The sequence below is a fragment of the Strongylocentrotus purpuratus genome, unplaced genomic scaffold (assembly GCF_000002235.5).
Source record: "Strongylocentrotus purpuratus isolate Spur 01 unplaced genomic scaffold, Spur_5.0 spur5_scaffold_20, whole genome shotgun sequence".
Taxonomy (NCBI): Eukaryota; Metazoa; Echinodermata; class Echinoidea; order Camarodonta; family Strongylocentrotidae; genus Strongylocentrotus; species Strongylocentrotus purpuratus.
In genome coordinates, this window is record NW_022145606.1 from 44,165,309 (window position 1) to 44,177,865 (window position 12,557).

Below are 12,557 nucleotides of genomic sequence, written 5' to 3' on the forward strand. Positions count from 1 at the left end.
ATTGTACTTTGAGACAAGGAATGGACATTTAGGAATTAGATACTTTGCAGTTTTGAAATCATCTCTTTGAGATTCTTCGAGAAACATTGCTTCAGAGGTTTTCAATTGTACTTTGAGACAAGGAATGGACATTTAGGAATTAGATACTTTGCAGTTTTGAAATCATCTCTTTGAGATTCTTAAGGGAAAAATTGCTTCAGAGGTTTTCAACTGTAATTCAAGTCATACAGTACATGGAATGGATGTTTAGGAATTACCCAGGTGCCACAGACCACTCAAAGTCCTGATGTGAAACGTTTAGTGTTCTGCCTTTGGAGGCCATGATTTTATGGATTTTATCAATACACAGAAATTTTTACCATACTTTGAATTGGCAAACAACTGCAATTGTTTGATATACTATATACATGTCGACCGCCGTCTGCACTTGTGAAACTAACGTAATTATCAAGGATTTTTTGAAATTATTAATAGTTGTAAATGAGCACCAGGGACTTTATTTTACAACCTTTTGCAATTGTGAAGCTCGAGCGATTACCAAGAATTCTTTTTACTTTGTGAAGTTTATTATAAATGAGCGCCAGACTTGAACATAGGCCACTGTCTGAATTTTTGAATCTCTAGTAATTATTTTAAAAAATGTTGATTTTGTGAAGCACGCTGTAAATGACCACCAAGACTTGAATATTGGCCGTTGTCTGAAATTGTAAAACTCAAGAGATAAGCCGGACAATTCTTAACACAGCTAGGAATACGTAGCAATTAGCCGTGGCCATTCTGAAGCAAACAATACATTTTCATTCTGCACTGGTGACACCCTAGAGATTATAATCATGATGAAGATAAAAAATTCCCATACAACCTCAAGGTTTTCCTTTTGCTTGTGGGTGCTGTATACCATGTCCCTGCTCTCTACAGGATCACTTGTGAAGGATGTTTCAGGAAGTCTCAGCCCTGAGTCAACCAGAGGTTGTCAGCTTAGGAACACCAGCATCGGATCAAAAGCCAACTGTACTCATCTAGATCTCAAGTCTGTTCCTCAGGATCTTCCAAGCAACACGGTAATGCTTGATCTCTCCTTCAACAAGATCACAACCCTGTTCAACGGTTCTTTTGCCTATCTTCCTGACATCACTACCTTAGGGCTGGCAAGCAATTTCCTCTCACAGATCGAAAATGGTACCTTTAAGCCTCTGGTTCATCTCAGGGAATTAAGTCTAAATAGAAACAAACTAGTTTCTCTTCCATCAGGTCTGTTTTTTACAAATCAATTCCTTTCCACACTCATTCTAGGTAAGAACCGATTGTCTTCTTTTCCTAGTGATGCACTGCCATGGTCTAACAGAATAAAGAAACTTGACTTACGTAGCAATAATATCTCCTTCTTTGAATCCCATGACTTAAGACCTCTACAGAATTGTTCACTGGAAGTTCTGCAATTTCAAGATAATGCCTTAAATAATCTTTCTCTAAACGTTTTCTCATATTTGAGCACAGTGAGGAACTTGTTTCTTTCGAAAAACAATTTAAACAAAATTCACACCTCCATGTTTTTAGGAAGTACTGTCATCAGAAACCTTTACATTGATTCATGCAAGATACATGAAATCATTCCACTGAACAAGTCACGTGTCTCTCTAGGGGAATGGGGCAACATCTCTAAATTAAGTCTTACACCAAATATGATAAGTTACGTCCCTGACTTTGCATTTTGGGGTTTCAATCAGACCAAATTTCTTTCACTTAATGGAAACAAGGTTGCTAGTTTATCAAACAGATCTTTTTGTGGGTTAGATCACTTAATTCAGTTGGATCTGTCTTACAATCGCCTCGCAACCTTAAGCTTAGATATGTTCTCTTGCAATAACATGTTACAGCAACTGAAACTTAATGGGAATAAGATTGCAAGGCTATCAATTGGCATAGAATTTGGCCTATCCATACTCTTTCACCTCGACTTGGCGCACAATAATATTAAGGATATCGAAAGCAATATAAAGAATGTAACATTTCCCTCAGTAGAGTACATTGATCTGTCTTTTAACAAATTCATAGGGATCAGGAGGTTTTTAATGGGGGGTTTCACTAATCTGAAAATTCTGAACATGTCGAACAATGAAATCTCCAATACATATTCTCCCAAATCGTTCACAAACCTGAGGCTTCTCCAGGAGCTGTATCTTTCCAATGAGCATTTCCAGACAATCAATAACGCTTTTCGCTACCTAGAGGCGCTACACGTCTTGAATTTGTCATTTGCCCCATTGAAAATATCCACTATAAGTCAATTCACAAATACCTCATCTCTCACCAAGCTGATTATGCGTGAGAATAGTCTGAGGAGTACAGATATGTACAACGTCATAACTAAAAGCTCTCTGTTTCGGGGCCTAGTCTCTTTGGAGAGACTGGATCTAAGACAGAATAAGCTTGATATGTTAGCTCCAGGTACTTTCAACCCGCTGAAGAACCTCAAGATACTTTACCTGTCGCAGTCTTCTATAACAGTTTTGAGCCGTGGTGTCTTTGACAGCCTGACTGCCCTCACGACATTGGACCTTCGCAACAATGAGATCAAGAAGATTCCTGAATGTCTGCTTCAAACGCAATACCATCTTGCCGTTCTATTTTTGAGCAACAATGAACTTGAAACCATTCCAAGGACACTATTCAATGAAACCACCTCTCTGCACAGTTTGTTCATCCAGCAAAACAAAATTGCTACCATAGAACCACAGACGATGTTCCCAACAAACACGACACTGAAATTGGATGCTTATGGGAACCCCTTTTCCTGTACGTGCCACTTGAGTTGGTTCGTAAAGTGGCTCCGTTCTGGCAAGGTTGAACTCTTAAATGTAGAGAAGACTTTCTGCTCGCTAACGTCCATCAAAGAAGAAGTCAATTTACCTTTACTTTCATTCAATCCTGACCAATACTGTGGCACTGACATTGTGATGATCACATGTGTATCCTTGTCAGTTGTTTTGGTCGTGGCGATTTGCTTGGTGGCTTACAGGGAGCGATGGTGGCTAAATTACAAATTATTCCTCCTCAAGCTAGCTATCTTTGGCTACGAGGAAATCAACCAGGACTTTGACGCCCAGGACTACGAGTACCAGCTAAACATCATGTGCAATGAAGGTGACGAGGAATGGGTGGACCAGATCATGAAACCAATACTGCAGGAGAGGTTTCCACATCTGCAGAAAGTGGTCTTCGGCGACAACGACCTCAACATCGGGATGTTCTACATCAATGCTCTCCACTACGCCACCGAGAACAGCTTCAAGACTGTCTTGTTGATAAGTTACAACTCCGTAGATGATGCCTGGTTCTTGACCAAGCTGCGTATAGCTCTAGAGCACGTCAATGACACCAGACTGGACAAGGTAATATTGATTTTCATTGAGGACATCCAGGATGAGGACCTCCCGTACCTGGTTCGGTTATTCCTGAGTAAGAACAAACCTTACATGTTGTGGACGGACGATGAAGATGGTCAGGAACTCTTCTGGGCCCAGTTTGAGAAGAGCATGAGAGCCAACAGGGCCCTCAACAGCGTTATTCCCATTTAAGAAAATGAGTAATCTCTGATTATACAGACTATTGTTAAGATGCAAATTGACCATCCCAAAATCAACTACACTTATTCTCGTTTAACAAGAATATTTTCACAACTAATTTAGAAAATTAGGAATCTCTGGTTATGCCGACTATCTTTAAGTCGCAAAGTTAGAAATCAAACTAATCACTTTTCATTAGAGTTATTCCTATTTAGCTTAAAAGCAAGAAGCAGTAAAAACACTATTGAAACAGAGTATTAAACAAAATCATAGGATAAATACTTCCAATAGTAAGTATTGACGAGAAAAAAATCCCTTTACAAGCGATCAACGGTAATATGTTCTTGTGAGAAAAGAAAAGGATCATAATTGTCGTGAGTGAACTTCCAATAAAGGAAAGTGTAGACGTTGTGTATAGTTTCTACTTCATCGTTTTATTGTGTCATCAGACGAATTGCAATATCAAATTCCCCCCCCCCCCCCTACAAAATAGTCGGGACGACTGGGGAGATGTGGGAAGTTGGACATTTTGACCTGTATGTTATCTAAGTGTGTGTCCCTTTTTTAATGATCTTTAAGACAGGTGGTAGTTCTACGAATTGCAACTTCCGACATAACCATTGAAAATATATACATTTAGCAATTTGATTATGTTCAGGTCCTGGGGGATTTTTAAAAACTTGACCATAATTATGTTGCATAGGTCATGTCCTTTGCAACCCACTTATAATCACATAAAGGAATAACAAGTATGTAATTATTATCTCCTGCTAGTACATCCTTTCACTTAATGTACATAAACGAACGCAACATAACTCTGCTGTATTGTCATTATGTTACTGATTTACTTACTATGTTTTGTAATACTATTGTACATGTTATACATCACTGTGCCTCTGTAAATTGACCCTTTCAGACTTGTGCTGCTGGTTGATCATTATATACCGATAAATAAAATAAATAAATAAATAAATAAATATTTTTTTCTTTTCTTCAAATTTGAGAATTGAAGATACTATGTCCCTTTTGCAGCCAACATCAAATTCTGTAGAACTGTGCAAGAATTATGAATATGTCATGTTTGTCTTATCTGTGAAATTTAAACGTTAGCAGTGTCCTAATGTTCAAATTACGCAAGGAAACCCGTTTACTTGCCAGACTTCACTGTCAGACACTTTTGAGTGACTGACTGGCTTTTTTCTTCTTTGGTAATAACATACATAAAATGAGCTGTAAAGGGTACATGAGCATTTGTTTACATCAATAAATCACTTCTTGTAATGGCCAAAATTAAACTGATTGAATCTTTGCGCAGCATAAAACGTACGACCATTCGGTACAATGGTCTGAACATCAGACTATTACTTACTGGGTCTATAGCTCTTAAGTCGATTCGACAACTAATAGTCGTTATTTTCCCACTTAAAGACATCTTTAAGCCCCCTTTTTTAAGGGAAGTTCTAAATAAGTATTATCTTTCAAATGCCGTTGGATTCAAACCTTTTCATCTTTTTGGCCTGTAAATGGGACATAGTACCTTTAAGAAAAACATTAATTTACGGCAGGTGCTGACTACGCGACACGTCTTTGTTTGTAATTATGTGTCCGCTCTTACAACAATCCTTGATAATTTCTGCTTAATTGATCATTCTAGATCCATAGATATCAAAGGGATGGCACACACTATGCCAATCCACGATACCAACATAATCAATGACCTAACATTATTTCACTTAAAGATAAACTCCAGTACTGGTAAAAAAAAAAAAAAAATTCTCACAGAATTAAACGAAACTTACACTGAATGTTCAAGATTACAAATAAATGACATGTGCCAAACAATTTTGGAAGAAAATGTATACTGGCTGAGTAATGAGTATAGAAAGACAAGGAAATCAAGGTAGTACTAGCCCCGACACCATGTGTGTTGTCCCATATATAGCTTTCTACGTGAGTGCTTGTTACTTTACCAAGACTCGGTCAAATTTATTATGATTTTGATGACTCCAGAACCTTGCAGTGCACACCAATACTTACATGCTACATGATCAACTGTTTCTGATCCTTTCCACACCTTTTCTTTCACAATGCAATCGCATTACCAGTACTAAAGTTTATCTTTAACCGCATTTATTTATAAGTCGTGCTTTTAATTATTAGTTTTATTTGGCATGTTTGAAATGTATTAAACCTAATTATAATTGAATCTATGTCTGTATCCGTTTTTTCGTCCGCACATTATTATGTACTAGTTATGTTACCCTGCCTGAGGAACTTACACTTTCACTTGTAAACCTCGGTCCTGGGTTGTTTATGGTCGATCTATATTTGAATTTTGATTGATTTTACAGTAAAAATTTATTAATACAAATGGACAATTAATCCATGAAAACTGAGCTTCTCGGTCTTCTAACAGGAGAGGAGTTCTCAAAAAGTATTTTTTGTTAATATACGTGTATACTTGCGCTAAAGATGCATAGTAGTGGGTTTTCATGGGGAATTTGACACCATCCTGGTGTTTACCCAATAACAGGTGTTGTCAATCACCACGAGTAGACTTCACTCTAATACGACATACAGGTCTTAGGTAATGCAATGCGCCCTATATACCACCGTTTGAAATTCTCATCATACACATCAAATTTCCCTCACCCTTGAGATATATAGGCAAGTTAAAATATTTTCGGGAGGGACCAAGGGTCCGCTGCTTTAGAAAAATTAATTGGTAATTCAACCAAATCTAGTCTCAGCGAATTATGCTGCAATACACATGGATACTGACTGCTACGTGGCTTTAAAACAATTCTATTCTGTTGGTCTGTATAAGCTAAGGTAACATAATGTTGAAGGAATCGAAATTGATTATTTTAAATTATCTATGTAATAAAATGTACATTGCATAACATTTAAAGGAGTTGATGTAAATGGTAATTCATTTCGACATTAACAAATATGAAGTAATCTCTTTTCATTTATATGTTTTTAATAAAATGAGCCTCATTTAAAAGGAAATGAACATTTCAAAGAAAGTTCCGTGTATATACATGCTAAAAGCATAGTGTACATGTACACTGTTGGTCATAAAAGTGCAATAATTCTTTTTTACCTCAATTTAGGGAATGATTTTAGGGAATGATTTCGACAATGATTTATTCCTAATAGATCTAGATAATAGTATGCATTCTCAAATTTTACCAAATAATAAGTTGTTAGTGTTTGTTTTCAAACCATAAATTGGGATAAATAAAATTATTCCACCTGTATGACCAACAGGGTATACAGTATATCTGAACTACAGAACACGTAGTGATAAAATTTAGAAGTTACAGTGCCTTTCAGTAACCAGTTTATCAATGTAAGTTTATTTAACCATAAAATGAAACATGTACATACAAATGAGTAACATAGTAAACATAATACGGTAAAGGACACCCTTAGAAGCAAATTGCTTGTGGTGGGGCCTTAACAAGAAAAAACAAACTACACATAAATTATACGGTTTAAAAACTTTAAAATAACATGATACAAACACACATGCACGCTCACGCATATACATACACACATACATTTAAAATATCCTCCTCTGCTCAAACTTGTTTACATAAATCATTAAATAATAACTGTGTACATCGTACTTTAAATCGAGATAGAGTTGTACTTTCCTTAATATCATTACTCAACTTATTCCATTCCTTAATGCCATTTAAAGGTAAAGACCAGTATTGCAAACGCCCCAATTTCAAAAAAATGAAATGGAAGCTCTCATTACCAATCATGTGAAAGAATATGTTTTGACTAATACATGATGATAAAAAATTTGCCGGGAAACCGCCTACTAATTCATATATTTGGTAAATTTGTTTCTCTCATGGACTGTGAGAGATATAGGGTAGTCCCATATACATCTTTCTGTGTATAGTGCTTGTAACTTTACGAAGAATGGGCCAAATTTCTTATCATTTTGATGATTCCAGAACCTTGCAGATGCTAGATGCTAGGTGATCAACCTTTTCTGATCGATTCCACAACGTTTCTTTCACAATGCAATCGCATGGCCATAACTGGTCTTTACCTTTAAATAGAAAGAATTTTGTGCATTTTTCGTACGAACTTTAAATAAATGTAAATCATTTTTCTGACGAGTAGAATACGAGTGAATATCACTATTAATAACAAAGTTTATATTAGGAATTTCTGGCAATAGGCGATTTTGAAATTTAAACATAAATATGCGAGTATTAAACTGAATCAATTCAAAAATTGGGACAACGTGTGTTTTAACAAAAAGTGGCCGTGATGGGGCTAAATAATCAGATTTAGTAATAATACGCACGGCTCGTTTCTGTAACAAATAAATATTATCTATATATGATGCATAAGTGTGTACATCGACTGTATATTCAACAATGATGTGTAATCGTCCATGACCTAGCATCGTTTTTCCAGTCATGAATGAACCTGCATTCAATCAGCAGATGTATGAGATTTACTGTATTATTACCAACGCTCCTCCTCCTCCTCCTTCTCTCCCCTTTCCTTTTCTTTTCTGCAAGTCACTCTTTTTTATTTTTATTTTGTATTGTTGTATCTAAGTTGAGGGCTGCCGGCACGTCAAGCTACTTTGCTTATTTCTGTAGCCCTCCTGCATCTAATGTATGTTAATTATGCATTCAATGTATATGTTTAAATTCAATATATTTGTTTAATATCGTTTATTATCTGTATAAAATTATATACACTTGAAATATTGTATTAAGCCATATTTTTTTATGTTCATGAAAATGTATGATGAAAAAAAGAAAAAAGATGCAGAAACCAATAAATCAAATCAAATCAAATCAAAATAAGTATTTCCCCAAAGAATATTACAATAATTTACATGTGGAAAAATCATACTATTATACAACATTAGCAAAATATTTTATTTTTTTTATTTTTTTTTATCAAGAAACTAATCTGAAATACAAAACTTGGCTCCTACAACATTAAGTCGAAGATATGCAAAGCTCGTATTTAAAATGAACATATTTTTTGGTTATTAGTCTGGGTATGAAGTATTGAAATGCTTGAATTGTATAATTTTTAAAATGTACAAATATAGTTAACAACTGCATTATTCATACCACTTGTAAATATGATGTTTGTGTATTTTTCATAATTCAAGAATGAAAGGTGGATAGGTTGAAAAAGGGTATTTGTTGAATACTTTCAGATGTAAGCTTCGATACGTCACATTCTCAAGAAAGGGAGGTTGGGACAAATAATTTTTTGTATACTTAAAAATAACAGAACTTGGTAAGAATACTTTATTATTTAACTGTAAATGTATAGCATCACAATAAATCAGATATAAATTGCAAGATGATTAAAAGCCTTTTAAAGATTTTTTCTGTAAATAAAGCACAAGTATTTGGATACCAGCAACATATGCCTACACCTATCTTGTTATCATTGTAGTTCTATCAGAGAACGCGGTGGGAAGAGCCTATCAGAAGTTGTCTCTAAAAGATCTGCCATTTTGTCATTGACATTTAAGCTAGACTTAGCCATCCTGAAATATTCGTTTTGTGAAGATGCTTCCCCTATCTTAGTTCGCCTAAGTCAAAACGGGCAACAAAGCATACCGTAGCTAAATGCATGATTTTAGTTCTGTATTTCGGTTTTAGGGTTTTCACTTATTTTCTGAACTTCATTATCTATACATGTGAACAAATTTCATACACAAAATCCAAACTATTGTTTCCATTATTCACTTCAAGTCAATTATGCCCTAAGAAATATCGATAACTTAGTCTTGCCCAAACCTAAAACTAATTATTGTAAACGAACATTTTTTTATCGCGGATCTAAATTATATAATGAATTACCGATTAACTTACGTAGACCGAACACACTCAATTTATTTCGACAGGGCCTAAATGAATGGATGCTAGATTTTGATGTATAAACTTTTGGTGTAAACGGGGAGGGGGAGGGATGGTAATAATCGTATTCATAATGTGTTATAGAGGGTTTGGGAGGGGGTTGTAGATAGTGCGTTTGTAATATTATATTTTTGTAATATTTTGTGTTTTATTTCTATGTTTGATTATTTCTGGACCTCTAGGAAGAACAGAGCCATTTTAATAATGGCTCTGAATAGAGCTTTCCAGCCGTTTTTTTTAAATTCTTGATTTGTATTATTTGTAAATTGTATTCTTGTATGTATTGAATTTTTATACGGAAAATAAAACCAAACCAAACCAAAACTTCCGTTTATATATGTCTGTATGTGTTTTCTCGTATATTTTTTTGGCGAGGAATGTTTGTACCAAAACGGAAAGAAGTAATACCCAACTTTGGACATGCTTACACTTCAAATAGTTTTCCATTGTAATTTTAAAGGTAATGCAAAGTTTTGGGAAGTTTTCAAAATTGGATGGATAGTAATTCTTTAAAATGTTGACATATTTGAATGCCCCTATGGATGAATTATAAGCACTAGAAAATTTAGCCTCTAATGCCTCAGTCACACCTTTGCGTATTGGGCTTGCGTATTGCTGCGTATTGCCCGAACGCAGACATAGGCAGTCATACCCAATAAAGCGCAACGAAACGTGCTCACTGCGTACTCAATACACAGACTATAGCGCAAAGGCCTGCGTTTGCCACTCGCTAGTTTTAAAATTTTCTAAACTATCGCAAGCAAACGCAAGGTCAAATCACCTACGAGCGGATACGAGTGGCAACCAGTGAATGCGAGCAGCAGCGAGTGGCTTAGCGCAAGTATACGCAGCCATACACACCTCTTTTTTTTGGAGCGCGTGTCACTGCCTATAGCTATGGAAAGCCGTTGGAGACTTTATTCACATGCCCCAGACGTATGGAACGCGGCACACGTCTGCTAAATTGACCAATCACCGCCTGTTATTTAGAAGGCGCGTGCAAGGTGCGATAGCAAACGCCTGTTACTTTATTAGCACACGTGTGCCTTTTTCCAGACGGATGCTGTTTACTGCGCATGCGTCTGGAATTAATCGACCAATCAGATACCTTGTTTAATATGGAGTTTAATGTGTGTGTAGGGTGAGTGCATGCAGCGCAGACAAGCAAAAATGTGATCGACGCACGTGGTACTCTTATCGTTCTTAAAAGTATTGACTTTGATTTCTATGTCAGAAAAGAAGTATACATTGTAAGAGTACTTTCATTGAGGTTGGAACTTTCTGATGCAAAGAATAGTATGTCAAATTATAAACGAGGTACCGAACTGCATGCTATATGAACGTTTATCCTCCACCTAGTATTGGAGTTTGTAAATACTATAAAGCTAGTCTAGGGTTGATAAAGAAAAGGTAAGTCTAATATCATGAATGGTAGTTTCTAGATTTACAATCTATCATTCAGAACCTACTCTAATTGCAAATTAGGTGATATACTATGTGTGACTGTCTGTGAGGCGAAACGCTGAATAACTACAACGACTCAGGTTTTTACGGGAGTGTCAGTTTATTTTAGAGTCATAACCATCAAGGGGAATGCAACTCTGTCTTTGATGAACGAATCTTTTATCTTAATACTCCTTCCACTGCTTTATTCCGTTCTTCTTCCCTTCACTCCGTGAAAACTGTACATGATAAAGCATAACAGGAATGCATAATAAGTACGTGTTTATGAATATAAGTTTCACAACATTAAAGCAACTATAGCATTCTACTAAATCAAAGGCATTGTCTGAATTCAGTGTCTAACTCTCTTTGAATTTCATATAGAAACACACAATTAAACTTACATCATCTTTATCATGTCTAAATCAGATCTAACATGGTTTCAACTAATAATGTGACTATATTTAACGAGCTTGAATGACTTTATCATAGTCAAGGAATACAATAACAAAGTCATGACCTTGACCTGTCATTCACACAGATATGCTCACATTCCTCATCCAATTTCATCATAGAATGTCTTCTTCTGCATCATACGTTTAACTTTACTATTTCTTTCAACTTTAAGCTAAACCAAAACATCAATTATAGATGTAATGACATATTAAATGTTCAATAGATATCTCTAGTCTATCCTATGTGTGGGTACACAGTATACACATGTTATACATTTGCCATACAAATTACTGTGCTACTGTGTAAGTTTCATACAATGTAAACATCTTAAAAACTACCTTTTTTACATTCATTTTCATAATGCTCAAATATATGGTTTAACTAACCTCTGTGCCTCCATAATACTGTAGAAACAGCTCTCAGGAACAAAGGATGCTCCAGAAAACCACAGATTTTCCTCACAAAACAGAAATCATGTTGCAAACATGATCATTTCAAATCAGCCAACAACAGGTGGCGCCAAACAAGTTTCTGACCTTCAAACTAGAAAAACTTTAAATAAGAACTGTCAAAGTAATCTTTGACCAAATGCCCTCTGTTGTTCTATTATTGCAATGTCAAGCTAAATCAATAAATACTAAATAAAATGACTTTAGCTAGCAAATACAAAATTACAACTTTCACATGGCTCCTTTAAATTAGATACTAATTTACCAAACAATACGAGTTGTAAAATTAACTTTCTTCGTTATCAAACTATAATGTGCCTTTAAGTCTCTGTTTAGCGGACTAAGTGCTATAATCATGAAGTGGATGATTTACGTCATACACTATTATACCATTTCAAATCTAATGCATAGCTTGTAAAACTTTGTCACTATACTACCATTACAATAAACAAGCATATATGCAATTCTGTCTAAATACCTAAGTACCTAGCAAGGCATAAGAACGTTGATATACATGCAATATAAATTCTACAATGTCAATCAAATGATCAATGTATAGCATGGAACTCAAACTTGTCCAAAAATGATTGCCTAAATCATTGCTAACAAACACTTTCTGCCAGGAAAAACCAAGCTATTTTCATACAGAAAGAGTCCGTTATTTTAAACAACCCAAAAAATGGAACCCTTTTTCCAGCCAATTTTGCGGCATTCCCCTA

General features: G+C 35.4%; 1 protein-coding gene and 1 long non-coding RNA gene across 2 annotated transcripts; one reads left to right on the forward strand and one right to left on the reverse strand.

The window, feature by feature from the left end:
• Nucleotides 1-899: 899 nt before the first annotated feature.
• On the forward strand, nucleotides 900-12,162 carry LOC105440004 (toll-like receptor 3). The gene is made up of 3 exons (XM_030993983.1): nucleotides 900-1,251; nucleotides 2,449-3,563; nucleotides 12,046-12,162. Exons 1-3 carry the CDS (start codon nucleotides 900-902, stop codon nucleotides 12,160-12,162), a joined length of 1,584 nt encoding a protein of 527 aa, XP_030849843.1.
• Nucleotides 11,036-12,035, reverse strand: LOC115927473. The gene is made up of 2 exons (XR_004065663.1): nucleotides 11,776-12,035; nucleotides 11,036-11,172 (listed from the first exon to the last, which is right to left on the reverse strand). It is a non-coding gene; the product is annotated as an uncharacterized LOC115927473 (long non-coding RNA).
• Nucleotides 12,163-12,557: the final 395 nt, after the last annotated feature.